The sequence below is a fragment of the Protomyctophum parallelum genome, assembly GCF_964188405.1.
Source record: "Protomyctophum parallelum genome assembly, chromosome: 10".
Taxonomy (NCBI): domain Eukaryota; kingdom Metazoa; phylum Chordata; class Actinopteri; order Myctophiformes; family Myctophidae; genus Protomyctophum; species Protomyctophum parallelum.
In genome coordinates, this window is record NC_139704.1 from 23,849,388 (window position 1) to 23,861,268 (window position 11,881).

Here is an 11,881-nt window from a genome sequence, read left to right on the forward strand (position 1 = left end):
GTGTGTGTGTGTGTGTGTGTGTGTGTGTGTGTGTGCGCACATCACTGTGATTTGACCTTACTAGGACAACTTACATGGTCAAGTACATTACAAGACAGGAGATTGACGGGTGTCTCTCTCGTTTCAGAGCAGGACGGGTCGAACAGGGTTTCAATCAACCTCTTTCCTGCAAAATGACGTCAAACGTAGCACTACATTCCAACTCTTATTTGAAAAAGAAAAATCAATGAGCAAGCGAACGGAGGTGTGCAACTTTGGCACTTTGTGGCACTTTGTGAAGCCGCTCTGGATAAGTACCATTGTAGAAGCAAGCTCTGTCACTCAAATTTCCCTTTCATATGACATCTCAAAATCTCAATTTTGGAAAATATGTAGTTTATGTACTGCTAGTAAAGCAAAATATGAGTGTGAATGTGGAGCAAATTTAAACGGAAAACAGAAGAAAAAAAACCCCACAAATACTAAAGTAGAAATGACGCCGACCCACCTCTCGCCCAGTCAGGACGTGCCGTGCCAGCTTGACCTTGGCGAAGTTGCCCTTGCCGATGGTCTTGAGGAGGCGGTAGTTGCCGATGTGGGGGTGCTCCTCCGTGGAGGTGAAGGAGTTGCGGCATCGCGGCAGGCTGTGGCGGCTCGCCGACTTCGTCGGAGGGGCGGGCGGTTCGGCGAACGCGTCCACCGACGAGTGCTGCGGGAGAGTCACATGTGCGGAGATTAGGAACATTCCTCGCTGCCACTGCACATAATACGTTGGCACAAAGCTCCCCGCAAAGCCGACCACCAGGGCACACAGTATAGTGAATAGTAGTATTATACAAAACGGTTCTGCTCGAGGGATATGAGCGTTGTGGCGAGACTGGGAGGAACTCCCTGCAATCAGAGAGGAACCTGTTAACATGGGCTCAACGTCCCGAAAGATGATCCAGTGTGTTCTTTGTGCATGGTGTGCACGCCCACTTGTGCACATACAGGGAAATAAACACACAAAGCTACACCCCACACGCACGCGCTGCTATACCATGAACTTAAGCCATATTCACATCAGTAGAAAGGGAATCAAGTTCCCATCCTTACCGCTCCCTGCATCTTTATCTGCTCTAGCCTAAAGACATCATCATCCACAAAGCTACATGAGACTAGTATGAGACACACTGAACTCTTTGTGCTCTCTCTCTCTGTCTGTCTGTATTCACAGCATCCTGCAGGAGTGATTCTGTGACTACTTTTCTACAATGAAGGCAGCACATGACGTCATTATTAGCCAATTAAACTTGTAAGTGATTAGCAATAATGCCATGGCATGCATGCGTCATGGCCTGGCGTAACAAGCAGGACACGCACCGGTGGAAGTTTGGAGCAGATTGCTGCGGCGAACGGACGAGATGAAGTCATCGCAATAGAGGGCACGTACGTACAATATAAAGGTCTGGCTCGTCATCATCTCGTCGCTACGACAGCATGCTGATGTCACTTGCGGGTCAAAAGATCCCATGATCCATTGCTCTGGCGCGCCACACCCAAAAAGCCCAGAGAATAAAGCATCGGTCTGATTACCCAGTCTCTTCCCTGCTCCGCTTTCAGCAGGGTAACGCTACACCCAGCTGGGTGCAGCGCGTCATCTCAGCTAGCCTACATCCTGGCAGCTAGGGGCCGACCCACAGCACATGATCTAAAGTTTGCATGGCTGCCTGAGAGGCACAGGGGGAGAGAGAGGCAGGGGCGACCGAGACAGACAGTGAGGAGAAGAAAGGGGGTAGAGAGAGAGAGAGAGAGAGGTGCAGGCGGGAGTGTGAGAGAGGGAAACCGAGAGAGTAGAGCGTGACCGATCACGTCACATTCTTGGGTCTGAACTCCGAACGAAGCCAATCCCGATTTTGGAATACCTAGTCCACCAAAACAAATGCCAAAAATAAATATCTTGAATATAATTTGATGTGATTATAGTTTCTACTTGATTTAACATGCAGAATATGAATAAATAATGTAATAATATATCGTCGATGTGCGGCAGAAACTAGCCAACTCCATTTTCAGGTTTTGCTAAAATAAAATCTTCATAAATCAATGCTATTGAACACCCTAAAAATCAGACACGTCTGAACTGAGCGGTGCAGGCTGTGTGTGTGCTGTAGTGGACAATGGTTGTGTGTGTGTGTGTGTGTGTGTGTGTGTGTGTGTGTGTGTGTGTGTGTGAGGGTGTGTGTGTGTGTGTGTGTGTGTGTGCTCAACAGTGCCACTTTAAGTCACCCAGCGGTATTGCCGTACTCAACGGACATGCATACATGGAGACATACAGACGGACACACATATCTGTTCATTGGAGCGGTTAGGCACTGCTCAAACAATATTTAACCAATGAATGAAAAGTATTAAAACTTTCTTTTGACAAAACCAGCTAACTCCATTGTACCCTCAAACTGACTGCCACCCCCTCTCCGCATTGCTCGAAGTATCTAACAATATATAAAGTCACAATACCAACTTTAATGATGCTTTGATTTTAAGAAAATAAATCTAAATATATTTTTTTCATTTCCTGAAAAATGAACATGTTGGAGTTGGCTGGTTTCTGCCCGAGAGCAGAGATATCAATAATTTTATATATTGTATCAAATAATGACCCATATATTGGCAGCTTGGCCAGACTGTACATAGGTCAGGCTCTAGTGGAGAGAGGGATTGTGACTGAATGCCACACACCCTGAGCCTGCTGTACCACTGTCCTGGTCAGTCAGTGAACCCAGTACCCAGTCACTGTCCTGGTCAGTCAGTGAACCCAGTACCCAGTCACTGTCCTGGTCAGTCAGTGAACCCAGTACCCAGTCACTGTCCTGGTCAGTCAGTGAACCCAGTACCCAGCCACTGTCCTGGTCAGTCAGTGAACCCAGTACCCAGCCACTGTCCTGGTCAGTCAGTGAACCCAGTACCCAGTCACTGTCCTGGTCAGTCAGTGAACCCAGTACCCAGTCACTGTCCTGGTCAGTCAGTGAACCCAGTACCCAGTCACTGTCCTGGTCAGTCAGTGAACCCAGTACCCAGCCACTGTCCTGGTCAGTCAGTGAACCCAGTACCCAGTCACTGTCCTGGTCAGTCAGTGAACCCAGTACCCAGTCACTGTCCTGGTCAGTCAGTGAACCCAGTACCCAGCCACTGTCCTGGTCTGTCAGTGAACCCAGTACCCAGTCACTGTCCTGGTCAGTCAGTGAACCCAGTACCCAGCCACTGTCCTGGTCAGTCAGTGAACCCAGTACCCAGTCACTGTCCTGGTCAGTCAGTGAACCCAGTACCCAGTCACTGTCCTGGTCAGTCAGTGAACCCAGTACCCAGTCACTGTCCTGGTCAGTCAGTGAACCCGGCCAGTACCCAGTCACTGTCCTGGTCAGTCAGTGAACCCAGTACCCAGTCACTGTCCTGGTCAGTCAGTGAACCCAGTACCCAGCCACTGTCCTGGTCTGGTCTGTCTGTGTACCAAATTTGAAATGATTTGATTGGCTGAGCACGGAATGTGATGTATGATGATGTATGACGATAAGAGCGCCTCTCATTTCACGAGGGTGATTTTTTTAAATATACAGTATGAACAACTTTCAACAGGGAAACGATTATGACGATGACAAAATAATTACGATTAGACAATTATGTAATCATTACTAAATTCACCGATCGCTGTCTGTGTGTCTGTCCTATTCCGGGTCACCAGTGAAATGCATGTTGGGACGGCTTCCGGGTCACACGGACACAGATTAATACTGGGACACACTTTTCGGCGTAACAGACCCACACAGGGAAATTCTGCGTAACACACCCACACGGGGACACCACACTGAACATCATAAGGACTAGTAATAATAATTGTGACACCCCTTGTGGAACTGCCTTCCTTTCCCATTAGAGAGCAGTGGTTGTCAAGCCTTTTATTGTCAAGGACCTCCAGTTTGGTTACGGGTCCATTTGGTTACATTTGCATACTCTCTGAGTTATAGACCGGATATATCGTCACTGTCGGGCAGAAACCTTTTATCTCCAAATTCTAATACAAGCTCGAAACTCAAGCTTGTAGATCTGCCACTTTTGGCATTTTTTAATTTGAATCATGAAAAGTAACAGTTTTAGACATATGCGGTTTCCACCCGACAGAGATGATATACTACCCGGTACACTTGCTTCCTAATGATCAATAATTTACAGTAGCTGGAGACCCCCTGGCTGGAACTCCCATCAAGGACCCCAGGAGGTCCCCGGACGATACCCCACTTTGAGAACCAATGGGTGTCAGGACTTCAAGAGGCTTCTTGCTTCTTTTTTCCCCCATCAGTTTTCAGCTTCTCAGATCCGTTAGAATGGCCGTGTCATCCCGACGTGCTCTACTGCCCTCATACACCCACAATCTGACACGAACATACACGCGGCCGGCACTGGTTCCACGTTCAATACATCGCTTTTATCCGAGGAGGAGGAACGCATATCTGGGACAAGTGCTGGTCATCTTAAAGTGCCATTTAAAGTGCCATTTGAAAAAGGCTTGATAAACCAAAACGTTGCTTTGCTTCCTCCTCACCTTAGGAACCAGAAAATCACACAGATAGATACACACTTGGCATACAAATCAGGAAGCGGAGAGAGAGCCTTTTTTTTTTTACTGCTCTCTCAACGCCCTCTTCTTTGGGCGTAATAAGCTGTTATGCAATGCAGTTTGTCAGTCACTGCCTCGACCCCTAGGGCTGTCAGTGTGCTGTAGTGGAACCGAGGGATGCATGCTAGCTAGGGCTCGTTGAACGACTGCCCTGCATGCCAGTCCCGCTGAGGGAATGCTAAACAGATACTACCAAGTTAACCTCCAAAAACAAATCACACTTTACTTGAATTACTACCAAGTTAACCTCCAAAAACAAATCACACTTTACTTACTACGAAGTTAACTTCTAAAAACAAACTGCACTTTACTTACAACTTATTACTAATATACCGGTAGGTTAACTTAAAGATGGAGTGCCACAATTTTTGTATTTTTCATGTGTCTATGAGGTGACAGTACTTCATTAGACACCCTGGAGTTGTTTTTATGTGCAATGGTGTATTGACTTTGTATTTAGGGTTTCTTCCTGGAGGCTAAACCCTTGATAGTCAAACAGGCCAATGAAGTAAACAGTAATATAGTGACACCACACTATCAGCCCCTCCCCTAACCCCTCCCCCTTTATCATACAACTACAGCTGTGGGTGCGGCTTCAGTTCAGGTGGATCACCACCCATCACCACCCACCAGGCAAACCAGGCATACTTAATGAAGTGGTGGGCGTGTCCACATAAAAGAATGATTTGAACAAATACTGTACACTTTTTGGAAAAAGTTCTTCCCCCTTATATTGTAATAATACCTGATGATCATGTTTTAGGGTGGAAAAAAATGGTGGCACTCCATCTTTAAAAAAATCACTCCCGTGTGAAGTGAGGGGTGCTCTTATCATACATCATATTCCGTGCTCACTGCTCAGCCAATCAAATCATCACATTCCGTGCTACAAACACATTCCGTGCTCATACGGACATACTGTACACAAAGAAAAACAAATCACACTCGCGTGAAGTGGGGGGCGCCTGGAAATGTTTGTTAAAAGTGTCCTAAAACATTAAAAAGGTCCATAGACTTGGCAGCTACTCTATGTTCGTTAAAAGTGCTCTGAACACACATTTAAAAAGTCCATAGACTTGGCGTAATTCCGAAGGCCAGACATTGGAGTGGCTAGCAGGCAGCGCCCCACAAAAAGGTGAAGCAATCGTCGTGTACAGTATGTGCCACCTGAAGCTATGTAGAAGGGGTTAAGACTACACTGGCAGTAAAATCAACTCTAAGAACAAACATGGGCCCAGGATTTGACTGTACTTAACTGATTAAACTATGCCCCCTGCTTAAAATGGGCCGATCAACCATCTTGTTGAACTTGCAACACGGTCCCCTGCAAACCAAGGCCCCCCTTATGCACTAGAATGTCCTTCTAATGTTTTGTGTTTATTTCATTTGAATGTGAAATATCCCTTTATGCTAACTGCATCAATGGGGTTGTTTATATATAAAAGCAGTCTTGATATATATCAGGACATATTATAAAACAGTTTTATATACATGTAATGATGAGTTAGCCACTATCCTGTCTCCCGTGGCTGTGGTATTGTAGCTAGAATGAGCTATGTGGCTACTCAGTAGCATTACTCTTTTGTACAAAGACAAAAAGAACACATAACATAAAATAACCAGTTTGAATCTGTATCTGAAAACAAACTGCCATGCTGATCAGAAATGACAGTGCCATTGTTAAAATCCAATATAATTCAGTACAGAAATGATGGGACGTGACAGCAACTGCCATTTAAATCTAATATAATTCAGTGAGAAATGACATGACAGCGCTATCGTTTAAATATAAATATAAGGTACTAGTAAGAAATGTTTGCTTGTCAACGCCTCACAACGCATTGCAAGGCGTTGTGAGCTTGTATAGATCTGACATTTTCACAATATTTACCTGTGGAAGCGAGTCAAACTAAATGTAATGCCTAAAATTCCAAGTGCTTCATTGTAAGGGTGGGTGGGTCCCCAGTTCAAATATTATGATTACTAGTCCTTACCCGTTGTGAGATATTTGCCCCCCCCCTTGTGGCCGTGAAGGGTACTGCGCCCGGGTGCGTTTGTAATTGACTAATAAATTAATTAATAATCATTAATGTGTCAAATCGAAAAAAGGGCTTTGTTACGCCCTCCATATGCATATGGTCAATGCCTGTGTGAAAAGTGGGAGCGATTGGTGCAGGCAGTAAGGAGTTACGGCACTGTTTCTGACAGACACACACACACACACACACACACACAGACACACACACATTCGGTTAATTGTCTCCACCAGGCCGAAGGCATGGGGAGAGAGTATGTTTTGCACTCCGTCCGTCCGTCCGTCCGTCCGTCCGTGTGTGTGTGTGTGTGTGTGTGTGTGTGTCCGTCCGTGACCAGCTAATCTCGGCCACCGTTAACCCGGTCGATGCCAAATTTTGCACACACACTCCCTGGATGCCAACGATGAACCTCTGCCCCAAACTTTCCAGAACGGCCTGTTATAGCGCCACCAGGAGGCCGCTTTGTGCAAAACAGGTTTTTGCACAGCACACCTACAGATTTTGTCCAAACATCACGCAAATTGGTACACAGTCTCTCTAGAGCCATTCAACCAAACCGGTCTTTCAGATTTCTCACACTCCATCCTGATTGGTTAAGATTGGCTTCCAAAGTTCACAGGAGTGCTCAGTTTCAAACAAAATGCTGCAAATCATGAACACATCGCGTGATTTCCGTGAAATTGTGCACCCACATTCCCACTAGGCCGAAGACAAAATGCCACATGAACAATTTCAACTCAGCCTCAAGGTGGCGCTATAACTGGCCGAAAAGTGTTTTTACCTCTAACTGCACGGATCTGTGGATAACCTGGTGGAGACCTGTGCCCAGAAGGGCACTTTTTCTAGTTATAGTATGATTATGGTTGGGTCACAGCCTGAAAAAGTTGATTGAACCACTGGTTTACATGGTGATTAGGCACTGCCTAGTCTCGTGTTGCCAGCCTCTCGCAATTTTCAAATGCTTCCATCATACAGTCTGGAGCAACGGAAGTTCTGTCATGACATGAGTAAAATATAAAGCCGAAGTGGAGCCTCCTCCCCACTTCAGTTTCGTCTTTACAGTCGCTCACATTTATCATTTATATTTATCATTTTATCTACGCGAGACTAGGCACTGACCAATAATATTAGCCTGGAAAGTGGAAACCAGACAAAAATCAGCCATTGCAAAAACAAAAATTGCCCATGGCCCAGATTTGGTCTGGTCTGCAGTGTCAGCCAGGCTACAATAATATATTATGGATCCTGATTATGATGTAGTCAAAATATGTCTGTCCTACTCCGCCCAAGAAAAGGAGAAACCCCTAGATATGTCAGACCCTGCATGTCAGCAACATGTAGGCCTAGTATGACGGATGACGGAGCTATGGAGACAGAGTTACACTTCTTAACACAATGTAAAAACTACACAAATATTAGGGAAACATACAGAGTTTGTATGACAGAAAAGGGAGAGATACCACTCCTTCTGGGGGAACAGAAATAATGTGCAGTTTTGGCGGCACAATGTGTCAATTCCTGTCACAAGAAAAGGTACAACCAGTAGGACACACATACAGTATGCCATGTTTTATTTTCTGCACCATATTTTTTTTTTTCATTTCATTGATATTTTGTTGTTGTTTGTCATATTTGTGATTGTGCTTTGGCAACACTTGTAAAATGTCATGCCAATAAAGCCTGTTGAATAGAGAGAAAGAGAGACAGACAGGTGGGGGGGAGGGAGGAGAGAAATGGTTGGCTCTTCGTATGTGTGCGAGCGTGTATGTGGTGTTATGGTGAGGGCAGAGAGGAGGAGGAGGGTCATTCATAAACATTCCATCACACCACGTACAGTAAGTGAACAGAGGATTTCTAGGAAATGCTGCAAGTCACCCTAGTCTGCCCTATCTATTCATTAATGAATGAATGTCACGCCGCTTTGCTTCGCTGTACCATTCACTGCTGCTGCTGCACAGACAACAGAACTATAGCCCCTTTCGGCACCCTCGGTTACCTTTTATGTAAGGTCCCGAAAGGGGGCTACAACATAACCAGAACCGGGGCCATGAAGTGAGTGAATGTGTTGGATGAGGCTGAGCATCATCATATCATCATCAGTCACATTGTGATGCTGTGTGCGTGTGGCCCAGCCATGCAGGCACACAGACACATCATCACATTGTGATGCTGTGTGCGTGTGGCCCAGCCATGCAGGCACATACACACACACAGGCATTCGTTCTTTGCCTTTGAGAAAGTAGGACAACATCCTCTCTCTCTCTCTCATGGCATGCAGTCCCCATCCCCCAAATATTGACGCTGGCTCTTCTGGACTAGAAAAATGCCCCCACTCCACTTCTTGCAGTAAAAGAAAAGCGGAGCAACACCATTTTTCACACAGCCATAGCCCTTCTCTCATACACACACCCCCACACCAATATGAGGGCCACATTGGTGGGGTGGTGGAGGGAGGCTGCTGTTACGCTATACCCTTCTAATGCTCCGAGAGAGAGAGAGAGAGAGAGAGGGAGAAAGGGAGAGCAGCCAAGCTAGCATGCACTGCTGCTGACGCAATGCGTTGGACAGACTCACTAACCAACCTTTAGCTGCTGCAACAAAAACAGCTAAGGTGAAGCCATGATGATTATTAAAGCACCACACACAGAAGAACCACGTCTTTATCCCAGCCAGTTACCCTACCGTCACAATAACACAAACACCCCCGGGCTGGCTGGCTGCAACATCATTGTATAGCCAGTCTTCTTTTTTTTTCTCCAAACGGTGACCATTCAAATAAAGCTGAATGAAACCCCCCACCACCACCACCCGTTTGGAAGAAGAGATGCTACAATGTAGCGGAATTCTCCCGCTACAGTGTAGCATCGTTTCAATGAATAAACAACGTACGGGACATTGTATAACTAAAACAACACACACGACACGACGGGAGGCAACACAAACAACACTCACATTCTCCGTGTCCCGTTCGTTCACTGTCGGCAAAGGCGTTCTGGTGGACGACATGTTTGTGCTCTGTGTGTGTGTGTGTGTGTGTGTGTGTGTGTGTGTGTGTGTGTGTGTGTGTGTGCGTGTGCGGTGGGACTTGCAGCAGGCAGCAGGCCGCTGGCTGATCAGCGATGAGTAGGAGAGACGAGAGAGAGACCCGATGATGTCTACATCCCCGTGCAGTCCCGGTCCGACAGTCCGCCTTAGAAGGGCCTCACCGCGGCATAGTGCAGCCCCAGCAGCCCGGTGGATGGGCACAGGAACCTGGCTGTTCTCTGAGCGGCGCTGCTGTGTCCCTAGCTAGAGCTGCTAGACTCCCTACTCCTTGCCTGGCCTGGGCTGGCTGGCTGCTGTAGCCTGTGTGTGTGTGTGTATGTGCGTGCGTGCGTGCGGATGAAAGCCCTAGAAGGAGAGAAGAGAAGGGTAGCAGGCCGGGGAGAGGAGGAGGAGGATGTGTCGGGAGGACGCACGGGAACGTGTCCGTCTGACTACTGCGCAGCGCAGCACAGCGCATCTCTCGTGCGCACGGGAACGAGCACACCACACGATGGATGGATGGATGGAGGTCTCTCTCTCTCTCTCTCTCTCTCTCTCTCTCTCTCTCTCTCTCTCTCTCTCTCAATTCAATTTCCAATTTAAATGGGCTTTATTGGCACGAGGAATCATATGTTTTTACATTGTCAAAGTGAAACAAAGCAATAATAAAAAATGTACAGTTCAATTGGAATAAACAGCTGTTACATTGCAACTTTATATATATATATATATATATACATTGCAACTTTATATATATATATATATATATATATATATATATATATATATATATATATATATAAAGTTGCAATGTAACAGCTGTTTATTCCAATTGAATATATATATATATATATATATATATATATAATATTAGTTGTTGATAAAGTAGTTTTTCATTGAAAAGGGCGTGTAAGGTTGCCAATGTTGTTTACAACATGACATGTACAGCTCAGAACTCAGTACTGAGTTGACTCTGCCATCTGTTGGATTGGTAATGGTATTACAAGCCTAGTTCCCTCCAGCGTGAGCGTGACAGACTGACAGTAGACAGTTTGCTGCCCAAACGGTTTACATTAATTGGGTTAGTTGAGTTGATTGATTGATTGATTGATTAGTCAGAAATGTAAACTGCACACGGTAAACAGCCTATAGTCAGACATAAAGGCAAGTTAGGCAATTTAGGCAAGTATAACACAAAACAGTCCTGGCGACTAGATTATAGTTGTGATGTCTGTCCTATGCTATGATTATGAGGGTGAGAAATTGTTCATGATTTGCGTTGAGACTTAATTACTTATTATACCAGAAAGTGTTCTGTGTCGATAGGCCCATCGCTATTACAAATGCAAGCCATTAAAACGCAAAAGGTAGGCCTACAGAAATTGATTTGATGACAGAAACAATGTAAGAGTAAGACCCATAATAATTATATGATTTTAAGTGAACATCTCTGTATGATTGCATGCATGTAGCCTATATTGTGTATTGTAATTTATTGTGAGCATGCAGTATGGGGGTCCTCCCCCAGAAACCTTGTAATAATTATTTGGGGACTTTGATATCAAATCCAGGAGAAATCCAGGGGAAACGACAATACCTTATAGGCTTATACAAGAGTCTTGCAGGAGATTATAGGTCCAGGTGACTCCTGCGGGATCCAGGGGGGTTGGCAGCCCTAAACGTCGATGCACTGAGGTGGGGGGTGATGATGATGATGATGATGATGGTGTTATGTGTAGTAACGAGTTTGGCCACTAGGTGTCAGACCTTACCTTCGGTTCAAAAGTTGCATCCCATCATCAGTTGCACATGATGGAATTGGTCAATGACAATGGAATCACCAGCGTAGAATAAAAGCTTGTTATTATATGATCCCATAATGTCTTTACTGGTGTGTCCGTAAAAGTTTACGAGGAACAAGCAGTGCAATGGGACTTTGAGTCCTGGCTTCCGGTAAGATCTCTCTCGCCTTGCCTCATGCCTGAACTCCTTTTGTCTTATTATGAGTATTGTGAATGTGAGCAATCTAAACAGACAGTGGCCACCCTACCAAAGGGCCTGTTGGTTTGTCTCGGCCAGCAGAGAAGAAGGTCCAGTCATAACAATTACAGACCCAGCGTGACCGTAAAGTACCACAATGACTGATGGATATTGGAGCTGAAAGATCCCCGGGAACATTAGGCCTGTT

General features: G+C 45.6%; 1 protein-coding gene across 8 annotated transcripts in view; it reads right to left on the bottom strand.

The window, feature by feature from the left end:
• The window catches only part of mark1 (MAP/microtubule affinity-regulating kinase 1), an 87,458-nt gene extending 77,353 nt beyond the window's left edge, over positions 1 to 10,105 (bottom strand). For all 8 annotated transcript variants that reach the window (XR_014569893.1, XM_083775609.1, XM_083775608.1 and 5 more), the window contains exons 1-2: positions 9,622 to 10,105; positions 488 to 688 (exon numbers count right to left, since the gene is read on the bottom strand). Coding sequence is in view for 7 of the 8 variants with exons in the window: in XM_083775609.1 (XP_083631735.1) it covers positions 488 to 688; positions 9,622 to 9,675 (255 nt within the window). In the remaining variant the exon portion in view is untranslated. The remainder of the gene's footprint in view (positions 1 to 487; positions 689 to 9,621) is intronic.
• Positions 10,106 to 11,881: the final 1,776 nt, after the last annotated feature.